Below are 21,825 nucleotides of genomic sequence, written 5' to 3' on the forward strand. Positions count from 1 at the left end.
TCAGACCCCACCGGTAATTTCACAGTGTCTGATGCTTTTGTCTCTAAACTGAGTGATATCCAAACCTTTACCACCCCTTCCCCCAACAACCCCCACCCCCCACCCCCTCAAAGCAGCACACACAAACAGAATCTGATACCCTTTCAAAACAAAGGACCTGTTTTGATGCAGTCACATTTGATTAATTCATTTACAAGTTGTCTTGAAAGACTCTGTTTTGTCACTGGTTTCACAACCTTTTAGTGTGCTTGAGATATTTGAATTCCATCTACAGTAATCAAGAGCTAAACTGTCAATGATTTAAAACTGAAGATGCCATGTTATATATTATTTAAGCACACGTTGTTAGCCTGGTGCATGTTTGCTTGATAGGGAGGTTCTATTGCCCACTTGGCTTTAAACTTTGTGTTGTGAACAACAAAAGTGGTTTACAATTAGACTGTGAATGTGTTACCCCTCCCCCCACAACCCCCAACCCCTCTTCCTGTTCACAAAAAATTAAGGGGCTGTTCTCATGATAAATTAAGCTGGTGTGTTTTTGTTGTGTGAGAATCAGGAGTCACACGGATTCAGTGCTGACTTGATTCTTTTTGCCATCAAGAAAAAAAAAGAATCAAAACGGTCAACTGAAGTCGGTCGTGGACCATACAGTATGCGTGGCACATGGTCAGAGCATTAAGCAGACCTTAAACAGACTGTTAAACCTGAGCTCTTCCTGAGATGCTCTCTTTCTGTTTTATCTTCTCTGTATACCGAGTGGCTTTGGTGGAGATCAGCTTCTGCAGGACTTGAATTAAGGTGCATTATGGGTGTCCGACGCAGCGGAGTAGAACCCAGGCTGCGCTTCATGCGCGCGTAGCATTTGATGGATAAAATAATCGCAGCTTGGTGCGAGAGTTCAAAGACAAGCGCTTCAAAGTGTGTACGCCAACACGCCCTCAAGAGGTCAGGAGCATCTTGAAACTTGACTGCAGACTTGACTGCACCTTGTCAAGAGTGCAGCTGTCGCAATTTTAATAATCTAATATTGTTCTGTCTCAAATTCATTTATGTTGTCAAGACATACCTGTACGTTGTTTTTTTATACACAAACACAGGAGTTACTTCCTTACAACTGTAGACATGCATGTATACACACACACGCATGCAAGCACACATAATGCACAGGGAGTTACTTAATTGGAGCTGTAGGCTGTAGGCATGCGTGTATAAGTAGCATTCTATACAGAGACAGTTCATTAGAAGTGGACAGAAACACACACACAAGAGATTTAATTGTAGCCATTCACTATACAGTAACACGCTCAGAAAATGTTTTTTTCTGTAGCTGTTGACGTACACGTACAGACATAGTTTAAAACACAGGGATATTAGGAACGGCTTATTTGCATTTTCGGGCCCTTGCTTTCATAAAGAGAAGCGTGCATCGTGGGAAAGGATTAAGCCGTTGATACGGTGAGAGTGATGCTGAGAGAGTCATTGGCTTGGCTGAGTACAGTGCAGGGGCTAGGAGAGGCTGACTCTAATTAGCGTTTTATGTATCCATGGGAAGAGAGTCGCTGTGGGGCGTCTGCACTGTTAAGCACTTCCATATTGTTCATAGTTCAAGCAGCATCTCGAGCCTAATGGGTTTTTTTCCCCCCCTTTTCTAGTTTGGGCTGAGTTTGTGCAAATGCAGTATACACACACCGCCTCATATTGAGCAAACCAGTCGAAGCTCAAGGTTGACCTTGCAAGCAAAGTTAAATCTTTGCCCTTTTTTTTTTGTTACGCTTCTTCTTGTTGTCCTTATTATTGCAAACGGCCATTGTTTAAAGGCTGAAACTCGGTCGCTTCCCCACCGTGGGGAGGGGGGGTATGGAGTAGGGAGAGAGGTCCTAGTGGGAAATCCATTTCACTGTGGAACGCCATTTGTTTTTGTTTTCCTGTTTTTTTTTTTCTTTTTCAAAGGAAGAAATCAATATGCTTCTCAGTCATGTGTCATGTTTGGTAATTTTGGGGTTCTGATTTCCCTAATTTCCTGATGGCTCCCCATTGATTGCTCAAGGACAGCTGGAGCCGCCTGATGACGGAGCTTCTGAGAGGAGAGCTTTGATTCTGGAGCCGAGGCCTAATTACCCAGCGCACGGATTAAACTAATCAGGGTGAAATTAGCGCAAAGAAACCCCCCCCCCCCCCCCCCCTTCCCCGCTTATAAAACGCAGAGCGCAGTGATTCAGTGATTGTGTGTTTCTGGGCTCCTCTTGAAGCCCCCAGGTCTCAATTCATTTTCGGGCCGTGCAATCCTGGAATAAGAATGAAAAGGCACACATTTAATTAAAATGGCACCCCCCCAAAAAACGATACCTTTAAAGAAAACGGCACCCCCGCCAGAAAAAAAGAGGGCTACTGTTAGCCTCAACAGCTTTGTTCCCGATTGACAGTAAACACGGAATAGAGAGAGGGGGTCTGTTTTGTAAGCAGAACGCAGACTTTTAAGAAAACCTTGTGAACACACATGGAGACAAAATGCTCATACGTCAGTTCGGTAAAAAAAAAAAAAATTCTAAAAATCAGCATAACATCATGAAAAGGCAACCTTTCTAATATCTTAAGCAAATGTTTAAGAATCCAGGATTTGCACATTTACATAGGATTAGCGCGTTGCCATTGGCTTGAGTGCAATTACCAAATGCTAATGGGAACAACTGGTAATGTCCTTAAGATCTCAGTACGCAGTTCGAGTGGGGTGGGGGGTTGGGGTGGAACCCATCCAGTAGACACTCATGGGCAGGGATCTCTGTTGTCAGGAGGATGATTGAAGTCTCCCAATTAAACAGAAACAGGATTTGGAGCCTCTTGATCTTGTTATTTTTAATAGAGATGGGCTGGAAAGGGCATATTTCTGGTCAGGGTGGGAGTTTGTTTTGTGGCATTTACAGGAGAGAGAGCGGGAAGGGTTAGGGACGCGCGTCTCCCCGTGGTCTGGTCAAGTGGAGGGGCAGGGGTGCGCTGCGTGCTTACTACAGAACACGTGTGATTTTCGCTGTTAAAAAGAGAAGTGGAATTGCACTGCCGCGGTGTCCTCCTGCTGCGTTTCCCCCCCCCACGGGTTTCGTAAGCCTGTGGGTCAGGTTCAGTTCTGTTCTGGCCCGCCACTGCGGGTGTGAGTGCGTACAGCAGCCAGCAGAGCAACCCGCTCGACGTGTAGCGTCCTAGCGTGGCTACACAGCGCGAGAGATAGCGGCCGTCGCAAATGAACTTTGTTTTGGGTGCTGTGTCGGGGAAGGCTCCTGTGGAAAAGTACAGCTATAGCCCCATACCCCCCGCTGACCCCCCCACCCCACGCACCCACACCCACACCGACACCGACACACACATTCTTTTTTTTCTACCTCTCCGCTGGCTATGATTGTGATGGAAACGCGAGATAACGCCGCCTCACAGGGACGTCAGTCACACTCTCCCCATCGCAAAAAACCTCCACTCGCAACTCAACATGACATTGGAGGACAAAGGAGAGAAGAGGGACATGGGAAAGGGCTCAGATGAATGAAAAAAGAGTTTAGACGGATGGCTCAGTACGGTTGTTGGCTTTGTCAAGAGTCCCATATCTGCAGTTTTTTTTCCTCATTGCCATCGCTTTGCTATTGAAAAAGGCTGAGACCCAAAGTGTTTACACTGGAAACGCGTAGTCAGATTTGGGTTATGTGCTGAGCTAATGGTCCTTAGCCCCTCTCAGCAAATTTCTCTTTTTTTAAAAAAAAAAAAAAGGAAAGAATGAGCGAAACAGGCCGCTTTGGCAGCAGAGGTGTTTTTTCAGTGGCGGAGGTGTTGGGTTTTAAAGAGAGCCCTCTCCATTGAGCCGGTTTAAAGGGCCTGGACTGCATTTCCTGGTTGCGTTAAAGTTAGGAATGAAACCCGGCCTGACCCCGGGGAGACAATGCCGGCTTTAACGGGCCCTGGGGGAGGAATCACGGGGGCGGGGCCAGAAGAAGGGTGGAGTTCAAGATGAGGCTGAGGCCGCTCTTTGTGAGCCCTCTGGCACCATCGCGCCGGTTTAACCCTTCTGTGGCACGGGCCGCGCCGGAACCGCCGCCAGGACCCAGCCCGTCGCGCGTCGCACGGGGCTACGCCGCCCCACACCACGCCGCCCCGCACCACGCCGCCCCGCACCACGCCGCCCCGCACCTCACCCCAACATGAAGGGCTTGAGGGGTGGGGTGTCGAATATGAATTTCAGCTTTGATTCTGACTGGTAAAAACCTACCATGTTACCGGTGGGAAAATTCCGGAGTGTTGAAAACCACCGTCTCAAATCCCTCGCAATTCTGACGTCTGTCTGAATTGTTTGTTTTATTTCTGTCTGTCTTTTTTTTTTGTCAAGCTTACTTCCAACATTTTAAGCTGCCAATATCTGATATCTATGCACCAGAAAATTTGGACTGGAGCATGAAGCTGTCCGGGTAACAAAATAATTTATATTTATAACCGCTGTCTCAGGGGGGTGTGGTGTTTGGCATGTTTTCATTCATTTTCTTGTGTTTCTTATTATAAAAACTGAAATGCTCTGTTAGCTTAACCTTGGACCTGTCAAAGACAACTTTTTAGAGTTGCAGTTATATTTACTTTGTTGCCCTTTGAAGGAAAAATCTGTACAGATTTTCATGTGGCTTCGGATTTTGGCCGCTTGTAATGTCGGGAGTAAGCTTAAGAAGAACTGGAAGAGAACCCGGACTTGTCAGGGATGTCAGAATTGCGGAGACTTTTATGCTGCAGTTTCAGGCACCCACCACATCTTCCCACCAGTCTCATGTCACAGCTCTTTTACCAGTCAGAAGCGAAACCTGAAGTGTATTTTCCCAGCGAGGACACTGCTAAGGACCTGTTAAGAACGATGCTGAGCGGAAGAGCCCGCTGCTAGCCGCCGTGCGTTAGCTGGGACGCGGATGGCGGTCCCGGGGGGGAAAAAAATCAACGTGCGAGTGCAAAGCGTGCGCGCGTGCGCCGCTGCCCGTATTTACAAAATAAGAGCGCTGCAATGGACGTGCTCCGCAAACACAGACCCGGTGCCTCAAAGGGGCCTCATTCATACCGCGACAACGGGCTCACGCTCACTTTCAGAACAGAATGCACTGTGCCGCTCCTGCTCTCTGAAATTCCCTGTTTGGCGACCGCGTGCATTGTTGGCTCATTCCAGTTCTCCCTGTGACCTGAATGCTCATCATTCACCAGCGTCCTGAGGCAAGGCTCTCTCGCCATTGAGAGCAGCGGGGACTTAAATATGAGCTATGAACTCTTCCTTCATTGTTAATTGCTCATTGTTGACTGTAAAACCCTTTTGTGTGAGCGGCCAGGCCCTATTGTCCCTGTACAGTATGACCACCCCCACGCTCCCTAAAAGAGACAAACCAAAAGCCAGTCCCTTTTAAATGTTAATGCCCCCGGGCTTTAGAAGTCTCCCATTCGCCATTTAGCATATCTGTGAGAAGCTCTGAGAAGCGCATTCCTTCCTTGCTAATTGCTTTCAGAACATGAACCTGGAGTCTCGCTGCACCCATATCCTCTGTCACTGAGTAAACAAAGAGCAGCGCCCGCTGTCCTTCTCACAAACAGTTTCTCCCCCCACACCTGTTGGTCAAGGTAAAAATAAATAATTCAAGCTTTAAAACTGACCGTACTGTAATGGAACTGCTAACTATCGCTAAAGCATTCAGTTATTGAACACAATTTCTTCTCTTTTAGATAGCATGTAGAAAATGGTGACATGAATTGTGGGGGAAAAAAAGTCAAGTTGTCTATTGCCATTATATTTGAACTGGAAAATTGTATTGATTAAGAATGGATTAAGAAGGCGATAAAAGGCAGTGTGAAGTTGTACTTCCTCTCTGGAAGAGGGACCAGTAACAATTTCAAAAAGTGCACTGTTTGGGCCACTCAAAAGAAAAAAAAGACAATGGAGAGAACTCATTACTCTGCATTCCACCATTCAGCTCCACTTCAGTTTTTGGCCTCGTTAGTTTATTTGTTTATCGGATTTGCGCCAGGCTTCAGTTGTCTCCCGAACGGTGTGAGAATGTGAACGTTTTCCTTCCTCCCTCGCCGGCTCTTCTTTTCGTCACGCCTCCGTCACGTCCCCACAGCTGAGCGCTTTCTCACCGCTCCCCGCTGCTTTGCATAAGATGAAAAGGGCGGGATCGATGTAGAGGTCATTGCTAACCGAGGTGCGGGCTTCCCGAAAGCTGCCATTCTTACACAACAGGCTTACATTAATTAGAGGGAGTGACAAATCCCCCGGGTCAGGAGGCAGTGACCGCCGAGGATTCTGGGTAGGGCCCCGCCGGGACGGCGCAGCACCCCGGATCAGAACCCCCGCACTCTGCCCGTTCCCATTCCTCTCTCTCTCTCTTTCTCTCTTTTCCGCCTCTGTCTCCATCTCTCTTTTAACTCTCTCGGGGCTGAAAGCTCACTGCTCTTACTCCAATGGAGGGAGAGAGAGAGAGAGAGAGAGAGAGAGGGGAGGGAAATGGAAACAATGCCTTTAATGGGCTGGGAATAGGCCTCTCTGTCACTCTGTCGTCCGCACTCGGTGCGGCCGCCTCGCTCTCTTCTCCCCCGTCTTCCTGTGCGGTGGGCGAGCAGTAGTCCCTCTCTGTAGGGGACACGTGCGGCCTGTATCATTCTGCCGCAGGAATGATTTGATCGTTCAATCATTGGAATCCCATCGCGGCACCGGGAGACGGGGCCATCCTCCCTGCTCGCTGACTGGGGGACTGAGGGGGTTAGAGGTGGGCGTGAGGGGAGCAACTGTCCCATGTAATGCCTCATTAACCTGCAAACATGTGTGATGGACAGCAGAGGTGACTGATATCATAATTATGAACGTAAGTCACGGAGGGGCTGACTTGGGTTTTTTTTTTTGTTGTTGTTTTTTTTCTTCTTCCTTTTCCCTCTCTCTCTCTCTCTCTCTCTGTGGTTTAACCCTTTGTGTCCGATGAGGCTTGACTTCCAGCAGCACACAGGCGCATTCCAGCTAGCTCAGGCCTTTGCAGAGCTGGGCTATTCACCGTTACCATGGCGTCAGCCCATCTGTTCAAGGTTTTATGAGGGGGGATGGTGTGTGGCCGTGTGGAGTGGGGAGGAGAGGGGTGGGGGGTGGAGGAGGATGGGGGGGGGGGGGGCTATAGTGAAGGGTGGGGGGGATTGAAGGAGGTGGGGGTGGGTGTAGATACCACTAAGTCCCTAGACAGCGGAGAAAAAAGAAAACTTAAGAGCTGAGCTTAATTCTCTCCCTGTGCGGCGGGTTTCATCTGCTGGAGGAAGGTGGGGATTATTCCATTTCAGATTCAACACAGCCTTTTTTAAAATTTATTATTTATTTTCAGTTAGTTTGGGCTCCCTCATCTCCTAAGACAGGAAATGCAGCGGTGGTGCACTGCGGCACTTGTGCTGTTACCTTGGTGATTGACACAGCTCAATAATTTTTTTTGTTGCTTTCCATGGCGTATTGTATGCCTCCCATTAAAATGTAAGTCTCTGTTTCGCTTCCTTTGAATGGGACGCGTGTTACAAAGACTCACAAACACTCAAACGTGTACGCGCACACACACACGCGCACACACACACAATTGCACTGGTAAAGCATGGTAATGGCATTTATACATACGGTAAATACGCCCGCTACAGTGTTGTTTAGGACACGTTTGTTTCCGCCTTTATGCTTAGGAAACGGTGACATTTAAAATGTAATCGCCGTTCCAAAATGGATCCCTTCTCGTGTGTGTTCAGGTAGAATGGAGACTGTTAATGAAATGCAGCAGCTGCCTCTCAGGCTGTTCTGCACAAGGAAGAGATTATCTGTCTCTGCTCTTGCAGTAAGCAGAAAAACAGCGCTTTTATAATATCACAATGCAGTTCGTTTGCCAGTGAAATATTGATATCCGGTCCATGACAGCTGATTTTCCTCATGTGAATGCATGCAGGTTTTATTCTTCCCAAATCATGTGACAGTTCCATCTGGTTTATGTGTCCTGGTTTTCTCCATAATCCAGTTGTCACTTTGCAATGGTGGAGGATATTTAGATGCTGCAGGGTGTGTTGGACTCTGATAGACACTTGATTGACTTGTTAAAAGGTGACAGCAATTAGCCATGCGCTGAATATCGACCCAAACTGATGTATTTTTTAAATCATTCAAGTGTGTGCATGTGTCAGTGTATGTGTGTGCGTGCGTGTGTGAGTGTGCGTGTGTGAGTGTGTGTGTGTGCGTGCGTGTGTGAGTGTGTGTGTGTTTGCGAATGTGCTTTTGTTGGCTCATTGCACAGTCAGGAGGCCGATAGCACTGTGCAGTGTGTACCAGATGTGCTAGTGCGTTCCAGCCTGTAGCCAGAGCTACAGGAGCTGGACCCCCTTCCCAGGAAATGACCTGAATAATCAGGGCGTGTGAAATGCCTCTCTGCTGGGAACCGCGGCAGCTTTCCGGAGCATCCCTGCCTGAATTTCCATCATGTTACTGTACAGCGTCCTTATGAGGGAATGACCTGGATTCAGTCATGTGAAAGTGGAATTGTTTTACTGGCATTTATTTGTAAGTCAGAGCTGATTGTCAGGCCATTGTCTCCTTAGATATGTATCAAGTCTTGCAAGGTAAACGACAGAATGATGAATGACAGCCATTTTGTCTGGAGAGGTGGATTCGCTGCGAGTGGAGCTCCTGTATCTCCTGGTTTAGTAGTACACTGGATGTGAGCAGAGCTGCTGTATCTCCTGGTTTACTAGTACACTGTGGATGTGAGCAGAGTTGCTATATCTCATGATTTAGAGATGCATTGTGGATGTGCAGAACTGTACTCTGCAGTGGATGTGGAAACTGTGCTCTATGGCAACAACGTATGGCTGTCATAGAACTTGTACACCATTTGGATTGGATCTGAAATGTTTTGAGAACACAAGAAAGGTGACTGTCAATTTAATATGAAATATTCCACAATAGTCACTGTACACTTTATTTCCTATTTTGTAATACTTGTTGTTTTACACCTTTCTGTATTAAGGGTCTGTCTTTTGGCCACCGAAGGAGGTTGTTGTTGTACCTCAGTGTCAGGGTCCGGGCGGGGGCGGGACTGCAGGGGCGTGTCTCTTGGCTTGCGGTGCGCATTGAGGTCTCTGCGTCCCGGCCCTGGACCTAGCTTGTGTGGTCGCGCTGGCTAACCTCAGGCTTGCAGCTCTGTGTAATTCAGACTATTTTTATTCGCGCCTGGCTCTGTACGCCCAGTTCCACCCCTCCCCTCTCCCTCCCTTTCAGATCCCCAAAAACATCTCCTGCCACATGGTCCTCATTAACATCCCCCTGATCCTCTCCCCTCATTCTGCACCTTTTCATTTCTCCCATTTGACTTACAGTATATCAGACTGTTCCTATATAGAGCAGGCCACAAATATATGCCTGTTACTGTATAGAGCAGGCCACAAATATATGCCTGTTCCTGTATAGAGCAGGCCATAAATATCAGCCTGTTCCTGTATGGAGCAGGCCACATATACCAGCCTGTTACTGTATAGAGCAGGCCACAAATATCAGCCTGTTCCTGTATGGAGCAGGCCACATATACCAGCCTGTTACTGTATAGAGCAGGCCACAAATATCAGCCTGTTCCTGTATAGAGCAGGCCACAAATATCAGCCTGTTCCTGTATAGAGCAGCCACATATACCAGCCTGTTCCTGTACAGAGCAGGCCACATATACCAGCCTGTTCCTGTATAGCGCAGGCACATATACCAGCCTGTTCCAGTATAGAGCTGGCCACATATATCAGCCTGTTCCTCTATAGAACAGACCCCATTTTGCAACCAATTCCACTATAGAGCAGGCCAGATATGGCAAACGGTTCCTGTATGAGCCTCAATGAGATTACATGATAAGTACAGGTGAATATAAAACCTGGAAAAGCCAACGCAAAGTCAGAGTGTTGGTATAGAACCACTCATGAATAAACTGACTGCTCCTGCCCCAGGTTGACGTTACTCTTGAAATTGACCTGAGAACATTCAGGTCCTGGAGCACGAGCTTCTGTCTACTATTGTCCTTTCTTGATGATGTCATCCCCTTGACGTGCCTTGCTGACATCACCCCAGATAAGTCGGGCTGTCTCGTTTACTTAAGCTCCCGCCGAACGCGCCTCAGCGATGTCCCAGTTCAGCAGTTCTCCCGCCGCCGGCGCACTCAGCGTCCTGCGCGAGCCTCGGCTGTGTCATGGCCTCGCGACGCCGTGGCGCACGCCGTGCATCGAGAACGAGGGAGGGGGAGGGGCGGGGGCGGCCGCCGCCACCGCCGTCGGGGCTCGTTCCGATCACCGTCCCCGGCCCGATTCCGTCGCCGCGTCGCGCCTCGCGTCCCCAATCCGATGTGACGCTTCCCGCCGCTCCGGGCGCCGCGGCGATGGGCGGACGCGATTAGCGCGCGTTCGGTCGGCTCGCGGCGCGCGGGGGTGGGAATCGGCCTCCGAGGGGGAAGGGTTTAACCGCCTCTTCCTCTTTCGCCGCCGCCCTGGCTGCCGCGCCTGGGGAGGAATGAATTATTCATCTGCGGCGCTCACAGGAAGCCCTGTCCTCCGGCGGCGGGTGTCTAAGAGCCGCCGCTAATAGGAAACCGAAGCTGTTATATACCTACCAGGTCAAGGAAATGGAGGTCTGTACGTAAGCGAGGACACTTACTGCAGGCCTACTTTCTCTGCCACTGGGCGTTGTTTCCTTTTTATGATCTGTCCTGAGAGCAGCCTAATCCACATGTGACCATGTGGTGGGGTGGGGTATGGGGGCGGGGCTTGTAGGGTTGGGCAGGTAACTGCCTCATTATTCAATTTGTAGCTGATGATTCCTCAAGATACATTGAGAATCTCACTCATTGTGACATTGGATTCAGGTTTTCAGTTTCAGTTAAACAACAAATGTGAAGGCGAGGACATGGTGGTGGATCATGGGCATCTACCCACAATGCTTTGCTGTCTGATGTCTAAGGAACTCGGTCATATTTGTCCATATAAAAAAAAAATATCCTGTTTGATTTTTATTTTTGTCATTTGCAGATATAAATATCATTTTAAAGCATTGGAGTTGAAAACATAGTTTCGCATCCATAGTAGTGTTTTTCCAGTGAGATGTGTAACCTTCTGTCTCTCTCTCTCTCTGTTCTCTCCCCTCAGATGATCAGGGTGATCAGCGCACTTGCCTTATCTGTGGAGACCGCGCCACAGGCCTGCACTATGGCATCATTTCCTGCGAGGGCTGCAAGGGCTTCTTCAAGCGCAGCATCTGCAACAAGCGCGTGTACCGCTGCAGCCGCGACAAGAACTGCGAGATGTCGCGCAAGCAGCGCAACCGCTGCCAGTACTGCCGGCTGCTCAAGTGTCTGCAGATGGGCATGAACCGCAAAGGTAAGGAGGGGCCCCGCCAAACGACCGCGGTCCTGAGCCCTGCCACTGGGTGAAGCTAACTTAGCTAGTTAGCTTTGAGCTAGTCGTGCCGACTGGGTGCAGCCAACTTAGCTAGTTAGCTTTGAGCTAGTCGTGCCGACTGGATGCAGCTAACTTAGCTAGTTAGCTTTGAGCTAGTCGTGCCGACTGGATGCAGCTAACTTAGCTAGTTAGCTTTGAGCTAGTCGGCCTGACTGGGTGGAGCTAACTTAGCTAGTTAGCTTTGAGCTAGTTGTGCCGACTGGGTGAAGCTAACTTAGCTAGTTAGCTGTGAGCTAGTTGTGCCTTTTTTGGCATAGAGGCCGAAGTCTTTGAATGGCTCGAGTTCGCTCCACCCGTTGCGCAGGTTCAAAGCCGCACTTTGTCTTCAGCAGCGTCGTCGCACCACGCGTGTGTCGAGAAGGTCCCTTGGGCGCTAGGCTGAATGTTCTGGGCCAGCACGCGCGTTGGCTTAGAGGGTATCGGATCGGAAAGGTCGCTGTGTGTCTCGGTGCAGGGCGTTCGTCATGTGACCCTTTAGAGGTTTTCTGTTTGCTCTTGACAGCCTTTCAGTTTAAACCACCACTAAGGCCCAAGAAAGTCTGCGTCACCCAGGGGACCGTGTGGAACAGAGAGAGGGCAATGGGGACGGTTTAAACTGGCGGGAGGGGAGGTGGTGAGTGGGGGGGGGGGGGTTCGGGTGTGCGTGTTCCGGCCCGTGTGAATCACCCGGCCCGGAGCGGCGGATATTTCTGTGGCTCTAACCGGAGCGGCGAAGATGAAGACGTGACGATGATGAAGGCTGACAGCCGCGCTGCTCTGAATAAACAGGACGGGAAGGCGCAGCTCGGAGGCGCTGCGGTGTTTGTGACGGCCGGGCTGCGCGTCCGTAACTCCGTGTGACACTGGCCGACGCGGCCAGTCACGCCGAACACAGGATGGATGACTCCGCCCCTGACTCCTCCCCTTCTCTACATTCCCCTCTGAACAAATTAGGCTCAACCGACGTCTGTTGCTTCATTACGATGCAGTGAAATGCCCTCTCTGAAATTGCTCCTGATATTTCTTGTAGCTTTCCAGTTTCTCCTCAGTGAATTCAGTGGCTGCCAACTAGAGAGTTTGTGGACAGATGTACTTCAGATCATGTTGTGACTTGTCTGGCTGAATACATGTCTGTCCACGGCCCCTTCCCTCACCAAATGACGCAAAACACAAAAGCAGGAATTGTTTATCTAATGGGATGGGCTTAATTATGAGGTCCTGACCTTTCAGGGAGCGTGGTGGGATTATATTTTGTATTTAAAAAGTGGCAGCCCCATTGCTTTTCAGAAAATACACAATATGGTCAGTACAGAAACCCATCAGTGATACTCAGTTTGGGGAAAAAGATCTCTCTTTCAATGAAGAAACGGTACCACACAGCACGTAAAAGTAGTAACTATTCAGTTGTAATCTCAGCCTTGCACTACATTTATCAGTTTAGATTGGACACTTTAGCTGCTATTGCCTCTGATAAGGAGATAAAAATAATAAACCTGCTGCCATACCCTTTATTTATTTGATTTCCTGGCAGTGCGTAGTCCTGATGTTGTGAAGATAAGAGATGGTATAAAGTCAGAGAGAGGGAAGAGATGAGCTCTCAGATATCTGATACATCACACGACTGATATCATCAGCAACTGATTAGTGACGCTGACAGAGTAGAAGTGTGAAGAACGCACACACACACACACACACATACACACACACGTAGAACTGCCATTTACCGGAGACGGTGTATTTGCATAAATTAAATTAGTACTGATTTGATTAATATGCAGTAATGACTGTGACTGAGGTAAATTGTGTGATTTGATGGCATGGGAGAGGATATATTATAGCTCATCTTACACACTACTGACAGTGAACATGTTATTGTGCACATGTCAGTCTGGTGAATATAAACAGGCAGAATTCCCCCCAATATTATAGCTGATCTGAGCCTGGCAGCTCAGCGGGAGACTTCATAATGCCAAATTACAGTATAGTATTCCCATTTGGCACTGGAGCTATTTTGGAGGAGCCCGTGGCTATAGTGCGACCTAGTGGCCAAATCCAGAATTGCAGCTGTCATTCCTCCCTCCTGGACAACTTGTGGAAATGTTCATAGACAAAGGTCTGTTGTAGTCACAGGCCGGCTGTGTGACACAGAGGCAGCCGAGAGGTGTGTTTGCCACAGTGCTCGGGGTAAGCGGGCATGCGTGTGTGTGTGTGTGTGTGTGTGCATGTGTGTGTGTGCGAGTGTGTGTGCGCGCTGAAACGGGATTGCTGAGAGCAGGCCGCGGAGAGACGAGGCCGACAGCTGCGATTCGCCACGCGCGCTCCGCTCCAGGGGGCATCAGCCTGCGCCGCCGCGATAAGCCAGAGGAGAAAATACAGAGCCTGTGGAAGAGAGCCACTGCTCCTGCTGTGTGTGTGTGTGTGTGTGTGTGTGTGTGTGTGTGTGTGTGTGTACGAGTGCGCGTGTGTGCGTGTATTTGAGAGAAAGAGTGTGAGAGAGAGAGAGAGAGAGAATGGAAGAGAGGAGGTTTTTGTCCACATCCTCATGCAATGCATACAGGGCATGCCGATACCCTTCATCACTGGCTGATGCATATCACAGTCACGTACTGGCTTTTGAGTTTTCACTTCCCGTCTTTTTACAATTTTTTTAAAGCCGTGAAACATGCAATTAACAGTAAATCAGTTTTTGAAGATTTTTAATTGCTCCCGGGAATAATTTTCCTGGTACATGATTAATTATGTAATCCTTAGACAAACTGATCAACCGTGAGATTTAGGCAGGGAGGCTGCTTCCCCCCTACCCCAGTCCTATGTTATTACAGGAAGAGATAGACCTGGGGCTGCTCTGCTTCAGGTTTTCAGACTTTTGAGTAAGGGGGTGATTATCATGTGCTTTAAGTGCCATTTGCTTCCCTCTTACCACTAGAGGGCACCCTATTCTCAATAACGGTCCCCAGAGCTCAAAGTCTGGGCCCATGCATGGAAGCACAGAAAGGCTTTCACGGTCTGTAGACTTGGGAAAACGTGGGTGACCCTTACGGCGATGGGTGCCGTTTTCTGTGTTTGTGTTGAGGTGGCTCACTGTCTGTCTCTTTCCTTCACAGCAATCAGAGAGGATGGGATGCCAGGAGGGAGAAACAAGAGCATCGGACCCGTCCAGGTAATTATTCACTATTCATGGTTCTTACAAATGTGCCGCGTCACTTCAGCGGTACTGTCGCCGTGAGAGAATCTGTGCCTCCAGTGACCGGCCGTGGACGTTACCGTCGCCTAACCAGGTGGCTGACTGTCTGTTCTTAACATCAGGGGAAGCATTTACACAAGGATTTCAGTGCCTAAACCTCCATAAAAATTCTGCTGTCTTGCAATAATGATGATTAACTGCACTCGCTATTTTTCCCCAACGGTTCTGTTTCACTCCCTTTGATGGTGAAACATTCCTATTTGGTCCGTCTTCTAAAAACCTGTGATCGACTGCAGTTGTTTCACTACAGGCCTGGAATTACTGGAAGCTCTTGCTTGTAAACAGAGCCTCCTGTGCTTAATAATTAGGCAGGATGGATGAAAGGAATGTAAGAAGGAATTAACCATCTGGTTAGTCTTTTGATACAGGGTCTAAAGAACTATCAGTGGACCTCTCTAGCACTGGGCTGCCCAGCCCTGTTCCTGGAGATCTATCGTCCCGTAGGTTTTCACTCCAAACCTAATTTGGCACACTCGATTCTAATTAGCAGCGCAAAATAATCTCTTGCTGTTGAATGAGGCGTGCTCTGTTTGGGATAGAGTGAGAACCTACAGGATGGTAGAACTTCAGGAACAGGGTTGGGCAGCCCTGCTCTAGCAGGACCAAGAAGGAACACAGTTACTTCTGGCGATTCCTGTTTTGTTTTTCTCCATGTTATCCGGCACATCTCACCTCTCCTGTGCCCTCCTTACTGACTGGTGAATTTCCACCCCAGTCCTAAAATGTAACACTGAGGTTGAGAGCTGAACCGTGAGGTACAGCAAACGACCTGTTGTCACTGGGAGTTAACTGAGGACTCCTCCCGGTGAGCCAGGGAGGTGCGGCTAGCTGCCAGCGCAGATGCACGAGGAGCCCTTTAATGGAGGGAAATGAAGAGATGGCAGAGGAGAAGACGGTCCTTGGCGTTCAGACACCGTCTGCCGCACGCTCGATTTCGGTTCGGTGTGAAGTACAGAAACGGGCAGCTTGTTTGCTTCAGCAATGATGAATGCTGTCAGAAACGATTTCACTAAGACCTGCGACAAAGACCTCCGTATCTCTGCCGGGCACTCCTCCTCCTTCCTGTCACCTATCTCCGTTTGACCCCGGCGTTCTACATATTCACCACGCGTGTGTGTGTGTGTGTGTGTGAGTGTGTGTCCGTGTACGCGAAATGCACAAGCGTTCGCTAAAATGGCTTTTGATAGCGTTCCCCGCGCGTGGCAGCTTTTGAGGAAGCGCTGGGCGCCTCGGCCGGCCGCCGCTCGTGTCCGTGGCCGCCTCGCCGCCCGCGGCCTTGTGCTTTCGGGATTCAGCCGTCCCGGACAAAGCGGCTGGGCCGCGCCGCCCGCCGGGCCTCATTGTCACGGGGGGTTAACTCATTAGCGGTAATTGCCATTCCGGAAGGTTTGCGGGGGAGAAAAAGAAAGGAAGACGAAGAAGAAGAAACTTCGCATTAGCGGTAATCTCGGGTCTTTCAGAGCGGGCGAGCGGGTGCGTTGGAAGCCGCGCTGGCGGACGTGAATTGCCGCGGGAGGCGAGAGAGGGGACGCGGCGGAGGGAGCGCGCTGATGAAAGAAAGGCCCTCCGTGGCTCCCGTGGCCCCTCGCGTCTCTCGCCGGAGGTGCTGCCCTCGCCGGGGGAGAAGATGGCCGACGTGGGTGCGCGTCATTGTTCTTGATTTAATTGGTTATCTTCCCCGGCGGACGCGACGCGGGCCGGGTATTGATTCCCGCCGTCCGCCGGCACGCTGAATGTGGCCCTCCGTGACTCCCCGGGAGAGAAACCCGATCCGAGATTCAGATTTTCCGGATAATTCTCTTTTTTTTCTCTTTTAGTTAGCGCTGTAGACAAACCGGTGAGTGAATGGAGACTTTAACAAAGCAGCAGTCACAAAGAAGATGAGGCATTGTTCACCGCGGTGTGCTTTGCTTTGTTTGGCCGAAAGCTGCGTGGTCCTGTATCTTTTTTCAAGTGACCCTTTGATGCTCAGACCCTCACTGACCTGTGTGGAACTTGCCCCTGTGTGTGTGTGTGTGCATGTGTTTGTGTGGTGTCTGTGTGTGTGTGGTGTCTGTGTGTGTGCGTGTGCATGTGTTTGTGTGGTGTCTGTGTGTGTGCCTGCATGTGTGGTGTCTGTGTGTGTGTGGTGTCTGTGTGTGTGTGTGTGTGTGTGTGTGTGTGTGTGTGTGTGTGTGTGTGTGTGCATGTGTTTGTGTGGTGTCTGTGTGTGTGCGCGCGTGTGACAGATCTCAGATGAGGAAATCGAGCGGATCATGTCGGGACAGGAGTTCAAGGAAGAGGCCAGCCTGCCAGAGCACGCCTGGAGCAACAATGGCGACAGCGACCACAGCTCCCCTGGCAACGGCGTCTCCGAGGGCAACCAGCCCTCCCCTGTATCCACTCTGTCATCCAAGTGAGTTGTTCCTTTTAACTGTGCAGCCAAAGGTCTCAGTCTGCACGCAATAGTGTTAGGTCCACTTAATGAAATATCAGTTAAGATTTGTAGCCCTACTGCTGTAACTCTTATTTCTGTGACCAAACTGGATTTGCACTGGGCAAATCACACACAGTGAGACATGGTAACCGTGACTACAGTTGTTGATTTAGATATTAATGCATAATTTGTGTCACATTCATCCTAAAGACCAACATATAATGGGTGGTAATGTCAGGAATATCCTGTACTGTGCACAGTGGTAAAGGCCGTTGTTGTATGTAGTAGTGGTAAACGACTGTTGTATGTAGTCATGGTAAATGGCGCTGTCCGGTCGGAGGTGTGATCGGAGCGCGTCGAATGCGCGTCGCGAGTCGCTCACCCGCGCCTGTGCCCGCCTGTGTCTGCGCAGCCGCTCTCTGGAGATGAACGGGTACACGGCCGCACTCAGGGACCAGTACATGGGCACGCCCGTGTCCTCGCACTACCAGTTCCTGCCGCACCTTTTCAGCTACGCCGCCCAGTCGGGCCTGCTGCCCCCCCAGCCCCGCGGCCTCTACCCCCAGTCCCAGACCCTCATCTCCCAGCTGGTGGCCGCGGAGGACCTGGCGCCCCTGGCCACGCCCATGCTGATCGAGGACGGGTGAGTCACCCCCCCCCATCCCCCCCCATCCAAACCTTTGCCCAATCGTGCAGCATGGTTTGTAGCTCATTCATTAGCAAATGTGACAAAAGTGAGACTTGTTGGTCCCAGATACATTTAGAGAGTATCATTATAGCTGCAAATTTACACATTCACACATGTACATTGTTCTTATTTAACTTAAACACTTATAAACAGCCACTGTGTTTTTAACATTAATACAGCTAGGTATGAGTCCACCCATTTACATTCAATGGAGGTTCTTATTCAGGGTAACTTAAACACTTCTTGACAGCTATACTGTGTTTTAAACATTCGCTCAGCTGGATAGGTACTGAAGCAATGTTAAGCACCTTGTTCAAGCGTACAGTGGTGTCCCATCTGGGTAATGAACCTGTTACGAGAACAGTTCCCTCATCATTATGCTACACGTTCCCTGAAACGGCTCAGGTTGGCGTAAAAGCCAGCAGGTTTTAATGCGTTGCCGTCTGGCTAAAGGCCGTTTAAAGGCTCAGTTTCATCACTGCTGAAGTAGGCTGCCCGTGTCTTGCAGGTTCATTCTCTCATTTATAATTTTATGCTGGAGAAGTATTATCATGTTTGTAGAAATTAGTTTTCTTCTGGTATATCCTAGGTGTGCTTTTGGTATTTAATTGGTTTTTATTTTATTTTATTTTGTTGTGTTTCAGTGGGGTCTGTTAGCATGTAACATTAGCATTCATTCATTGTGCCACCCTCATTGCCAGGTTTCCCTTGTAAAAGTGATTCTCAGAGGGATTTCCTGGTTAAATAAAGGGGAAACAGAAGCGGTTTCTGCGGTGACGCGCGTATGCGTTTGCGCCTTCCCCCCCGTCGCTCACCCCCTCCCCCTCTCCCTCCCCCTCCCCCTCCTCCTCCTCCCGCACAGGTACAAGGTGACGCAGGTGGAGCTGTTCGCGCTGCTCTGCCGCCTGGCGGACGAGCTGCTCTTCCGCCAGATCTCCTGGATCAAGAAGCTGCCGTTCTTCTGCGAGCTCTCCATCGAGGACTACACCTGCCTGCTGAGCTCCACCTGGCAGGAGCTCATCCTGCTGTCCTGCCTCACCATCTACAGCACGCAGATCTTCGGGGACCTGGCCGACGTCACCTCCAAGTACACGCCCTCCGACGAGGAGCTGCAGGGGTGAGCCGGGTTTTCGGGGGAAGCGGGCCGGGGCTGAGCACGCGGCGCGGTGGCGGCGTCTAATTTTGAGCGCCGATTCAGACGAACTAGCCAAAAAGTCTGGCTGTATCAAAAGGACTGTGCTCCTTGAGTCCAATGACGGAGCCCTGACCCTCTTGTGGTTGACAAATCAAATAAAATTGATTCAGTTTCATTCATTCATTCATTCATTTATTTATTTATTTATGTATTTATTTATTTATTTGTATAGCGCTTTTTTACAGGAAACTGTCACAAAGACGCTTTACAGAGTGGCTCACGAAGCCTCACTCTCCGGTCTCGGCAGACCGCCTCCTCTCTCAGCAGAGCTCTGAGACGCGCACGGTCCTGCGGTACGATTCAGCCTGAGGACCGAGAGACTTAAGCTGCTTTGCTTTAACGGCCGTCTTACCGGACCGCTGAGCTCTGGCATCTGTAGGCCTGGTTAATGAGTATCAGAGCGTTAGCCTGAATCCGCTTTGAACCGCAGTCAATGGAGGGTGAGAGTGGGGGGGGTTAGGTTTGGGGATTTTGTATGGGGGGGGGGGCGGGGTCACATCAGATAAACAGGATTGGTTGGGGGGGTCATCGCCCTCCTCGCAGTCAGCCGGAGTTTAGTAGTGGGAGGCTTGTCTGGGTTACAGAGCCGCTGGCTAACGAGCATTTGAGCATTTATATTAGGGTTTGCGGTGGGAAGGGGGAGGCGGACGGCTGAGGTCTGAGAGAGAGATAAGATGCCTATTTATTGCTGTCAGTTTGCAGATAATTGTTTTGGAAGCGTACGCCTCTCTTCAGGAATGAATCGCGCTCGTTACCGCCAAACCCGGCCGTCTGAAGAGACTGGAGTGCCTTTGTAACGGCCTCAGGGATAGTTCCGCTTCATTACTTGACATTATTTCAGTTTTCTTCGTGATTTTTTTTTTTTATCAGCTCTCCGACGTTTATTGATTTTGGAAGGATGCCCAGAGGCATCGCGCTTTAAGGAGGGAGGGATCCAAACGGAGGACCGATAGCGCCGTCTGGGAAAATATGAAATACGGGCCTGTCCGGCGGGCGGGAGCGTCTTCGCTTCGCTCTCCGCCGTGTAAATTAGGCGGGGTATGCGCGGCGGCCCTTCTTCACCGTTTCTCCTCCTCCTCCTCCGGGGGGGCCGAGCGGCCGTTACGCCGTTTAAGAAATATGTCAGAATTCGGAAGATTCGTCAGAGGAGGGGCGGGGGGCAGGACTTGTATTGAGATTTACGAGCGAGGGCTTACCGCTTGACCCCATTTAAACCCGCTCCCTGAAGTCGGTGTTTAGACTGGAGCGGCAATCCCAGCCCTTCCCCCCCCCCCCTCCTCATCGCTCACCGCAGATTACTTACACGCTCGCCTCTCATTGGCCCTTTCCCTCCCTCCCTTTAGCCTGTTTCTCAGCGCGTCGCCTCTCCTTATCCGATCGCTCAGCCGTCTGCCCGTTCGCCGCTCTTCATTTTTTTTGACTCGCCCGAGTCTTTATCCTTTTCCGGCGCTATCTTTTCCCCGCGGCGGTGACCTTCAGGAGAGTGTGCGTTTAAAAGCGGCGCGCGGAATGTGACCTTGCGGCCCAGCTGGGCTGCTCGCGTCGGGCCGGGGTGAGGCCCTCGCGATTGTGACGCGGCGCGGCGGGGGAGGCGTTGCTCGTCTGGGCCCCCCCCCCCCCCCCCGAGCGGACCGGGGCCCCGCGCCGTATCCGTGGAGGCGTATCCGGGGGGCTGTGGGGGCGAGGGGGTGGCGAGAGCGATACCACCTGACGAGTCTTCGGTCAGGAAACGCAAGCCTGCTCAGCGCACAAGATGTTGGCGGAGTCAGAGCCCCCTTCTTTTGAGAGGCGGGGGGCGGGAGCAGAGGGCGGAAGGGAGGGGGCCAGCGGTGGTGGGTGGGGGTTATGGGGGGCAGGGGGGGGGCGGGCACTGTAACAACCAGCCGGACCGCACACCTGAAGAGGCCTTGGCACCAGCCCTGACCTCTCTACAGAAAGATGTTCAAAGAGGCCAGAGAACAGAAAGCTCTCCTGCTGACAAACAGAGAGCAGAGACGCTCTCAACTCATTCAACTCCTTGTGCAATTGCTCCAGTTTTACCACATTCTGTACTGTGAAAACATTAGGGATGGTGATTATGTAGCATGGATCCTTACCATTTTCTTGTTTTTGTGTGTCTGTGTGCGTGCGTGTGTGTGCGTGTGTGTGTGTGCATCCGCGTGCGTGCGCGTGTGTGTACGTTCTCTTGCAGGTTCAGTGAGGATGGCATGGAGGTGATGGAGAGATTGATATACCTGTTCCGCAAGTTCCACCAACTAAAGGTCAGCAACGAGGAGTATGCCTGCATGAAAGCCATCAACTTCCTTAACCAAGGTGAGCAGACCAAACGTTGCCAATACTCTACCCCGCACCATTCATCAAAAAAAACCTTAGCATTGCGCAACAGCAAGCTCATCCAACTCGCCCCCGTTGGTACCTATAGGCTGTGAATCTTACACGTGTCAAACAGTCCAATTTGGTAGTAGGTGTGCTCTTTCGTATTTCCCAATGAACTTTAAGGTAAATGTCAATGTTTTTTGAAAGCGTACAAGGGAGTGCGTATAAATATATCAAACGAGCGTCGCCATGAATATCCTCTCCATACAGATATCAGGGGGCTGACCAACGTGTCCCAGCTAGAGCAGCTGAACAAGCGCTACTGGTACGTGTGCCAGGACTACACCGAGTTCAAGTACCCCCACCAGGCCAAACGCTTCCCCGAAATCATGATGTGTCTGCCGGAAATCCGCTGCATTGCAGGTGAGAGCGCTGGGGCGTGGGCTTTCGGCCTGGGTCATGTGACCAGCGATTCACTGTCAGCTGCTCCCACT

The 21,825-nt window shown here is 50.4% G+C and overlaps 1 protein-coding gene across 2 annotated transcripts in view; it reads left to right on the plus strand.

Annotated features, from left to right (window-relative positions):
- Nucleotides 1-21,825, plus strand: part of nr6a1a (nuclear receptor subfamily 6, group A, member 1a) — a 123,145-nt gene that overhangs the window by 95,486 nt on the left and 5,834 nt on the right. The window contains exons 3-9 of one of the 2 annotated variants that reach the window (XM_035380111.1): nt 11,182-11,412; nt 14,577-14,632; nt 16,945-17,111; nt 17,545-17,775; nt 18,683-18,937; nt 21,207-21,328; nt 21,602-21,754. In XM_035380111.1, coding sequence (XP_035236002.1) covers nt 11,182-11,412; nt 14,577-14,632; nt 16,945-17,111; nt 17,545-17,775; nt 18,683-18,937; nt 21,207-21,328; nt 21,602-21,754 — 1,215 coding nt within the window. The remainder of the gene's footprint in view (nt 1-11,181; nt 11,413-14,576; nt 14,633-16,944; nt 17,112-17,544; nt 17,776-18,682; nt 18,938-21,206; nt 21,329-21,601; nt 21,755-21,825) is intronic. The other variant, XM_035380112.1, reaches the window with a different exon arrangement.

The sequence above is a fragment of the Anguilla anguilla genome, chromosome 10 (assembly GCF_013347855.1).
Source record: "Anguilla anguilla isolate fAngAng1 chromosome 10, fAngAng1.pri, whole genome shotgun sequence".
NCBI lineage: Eukaryota > Metazoa > Chordata > Actinopteri > Anguilliformes > Anguillidae > Anguilla > Anguilla anguilla.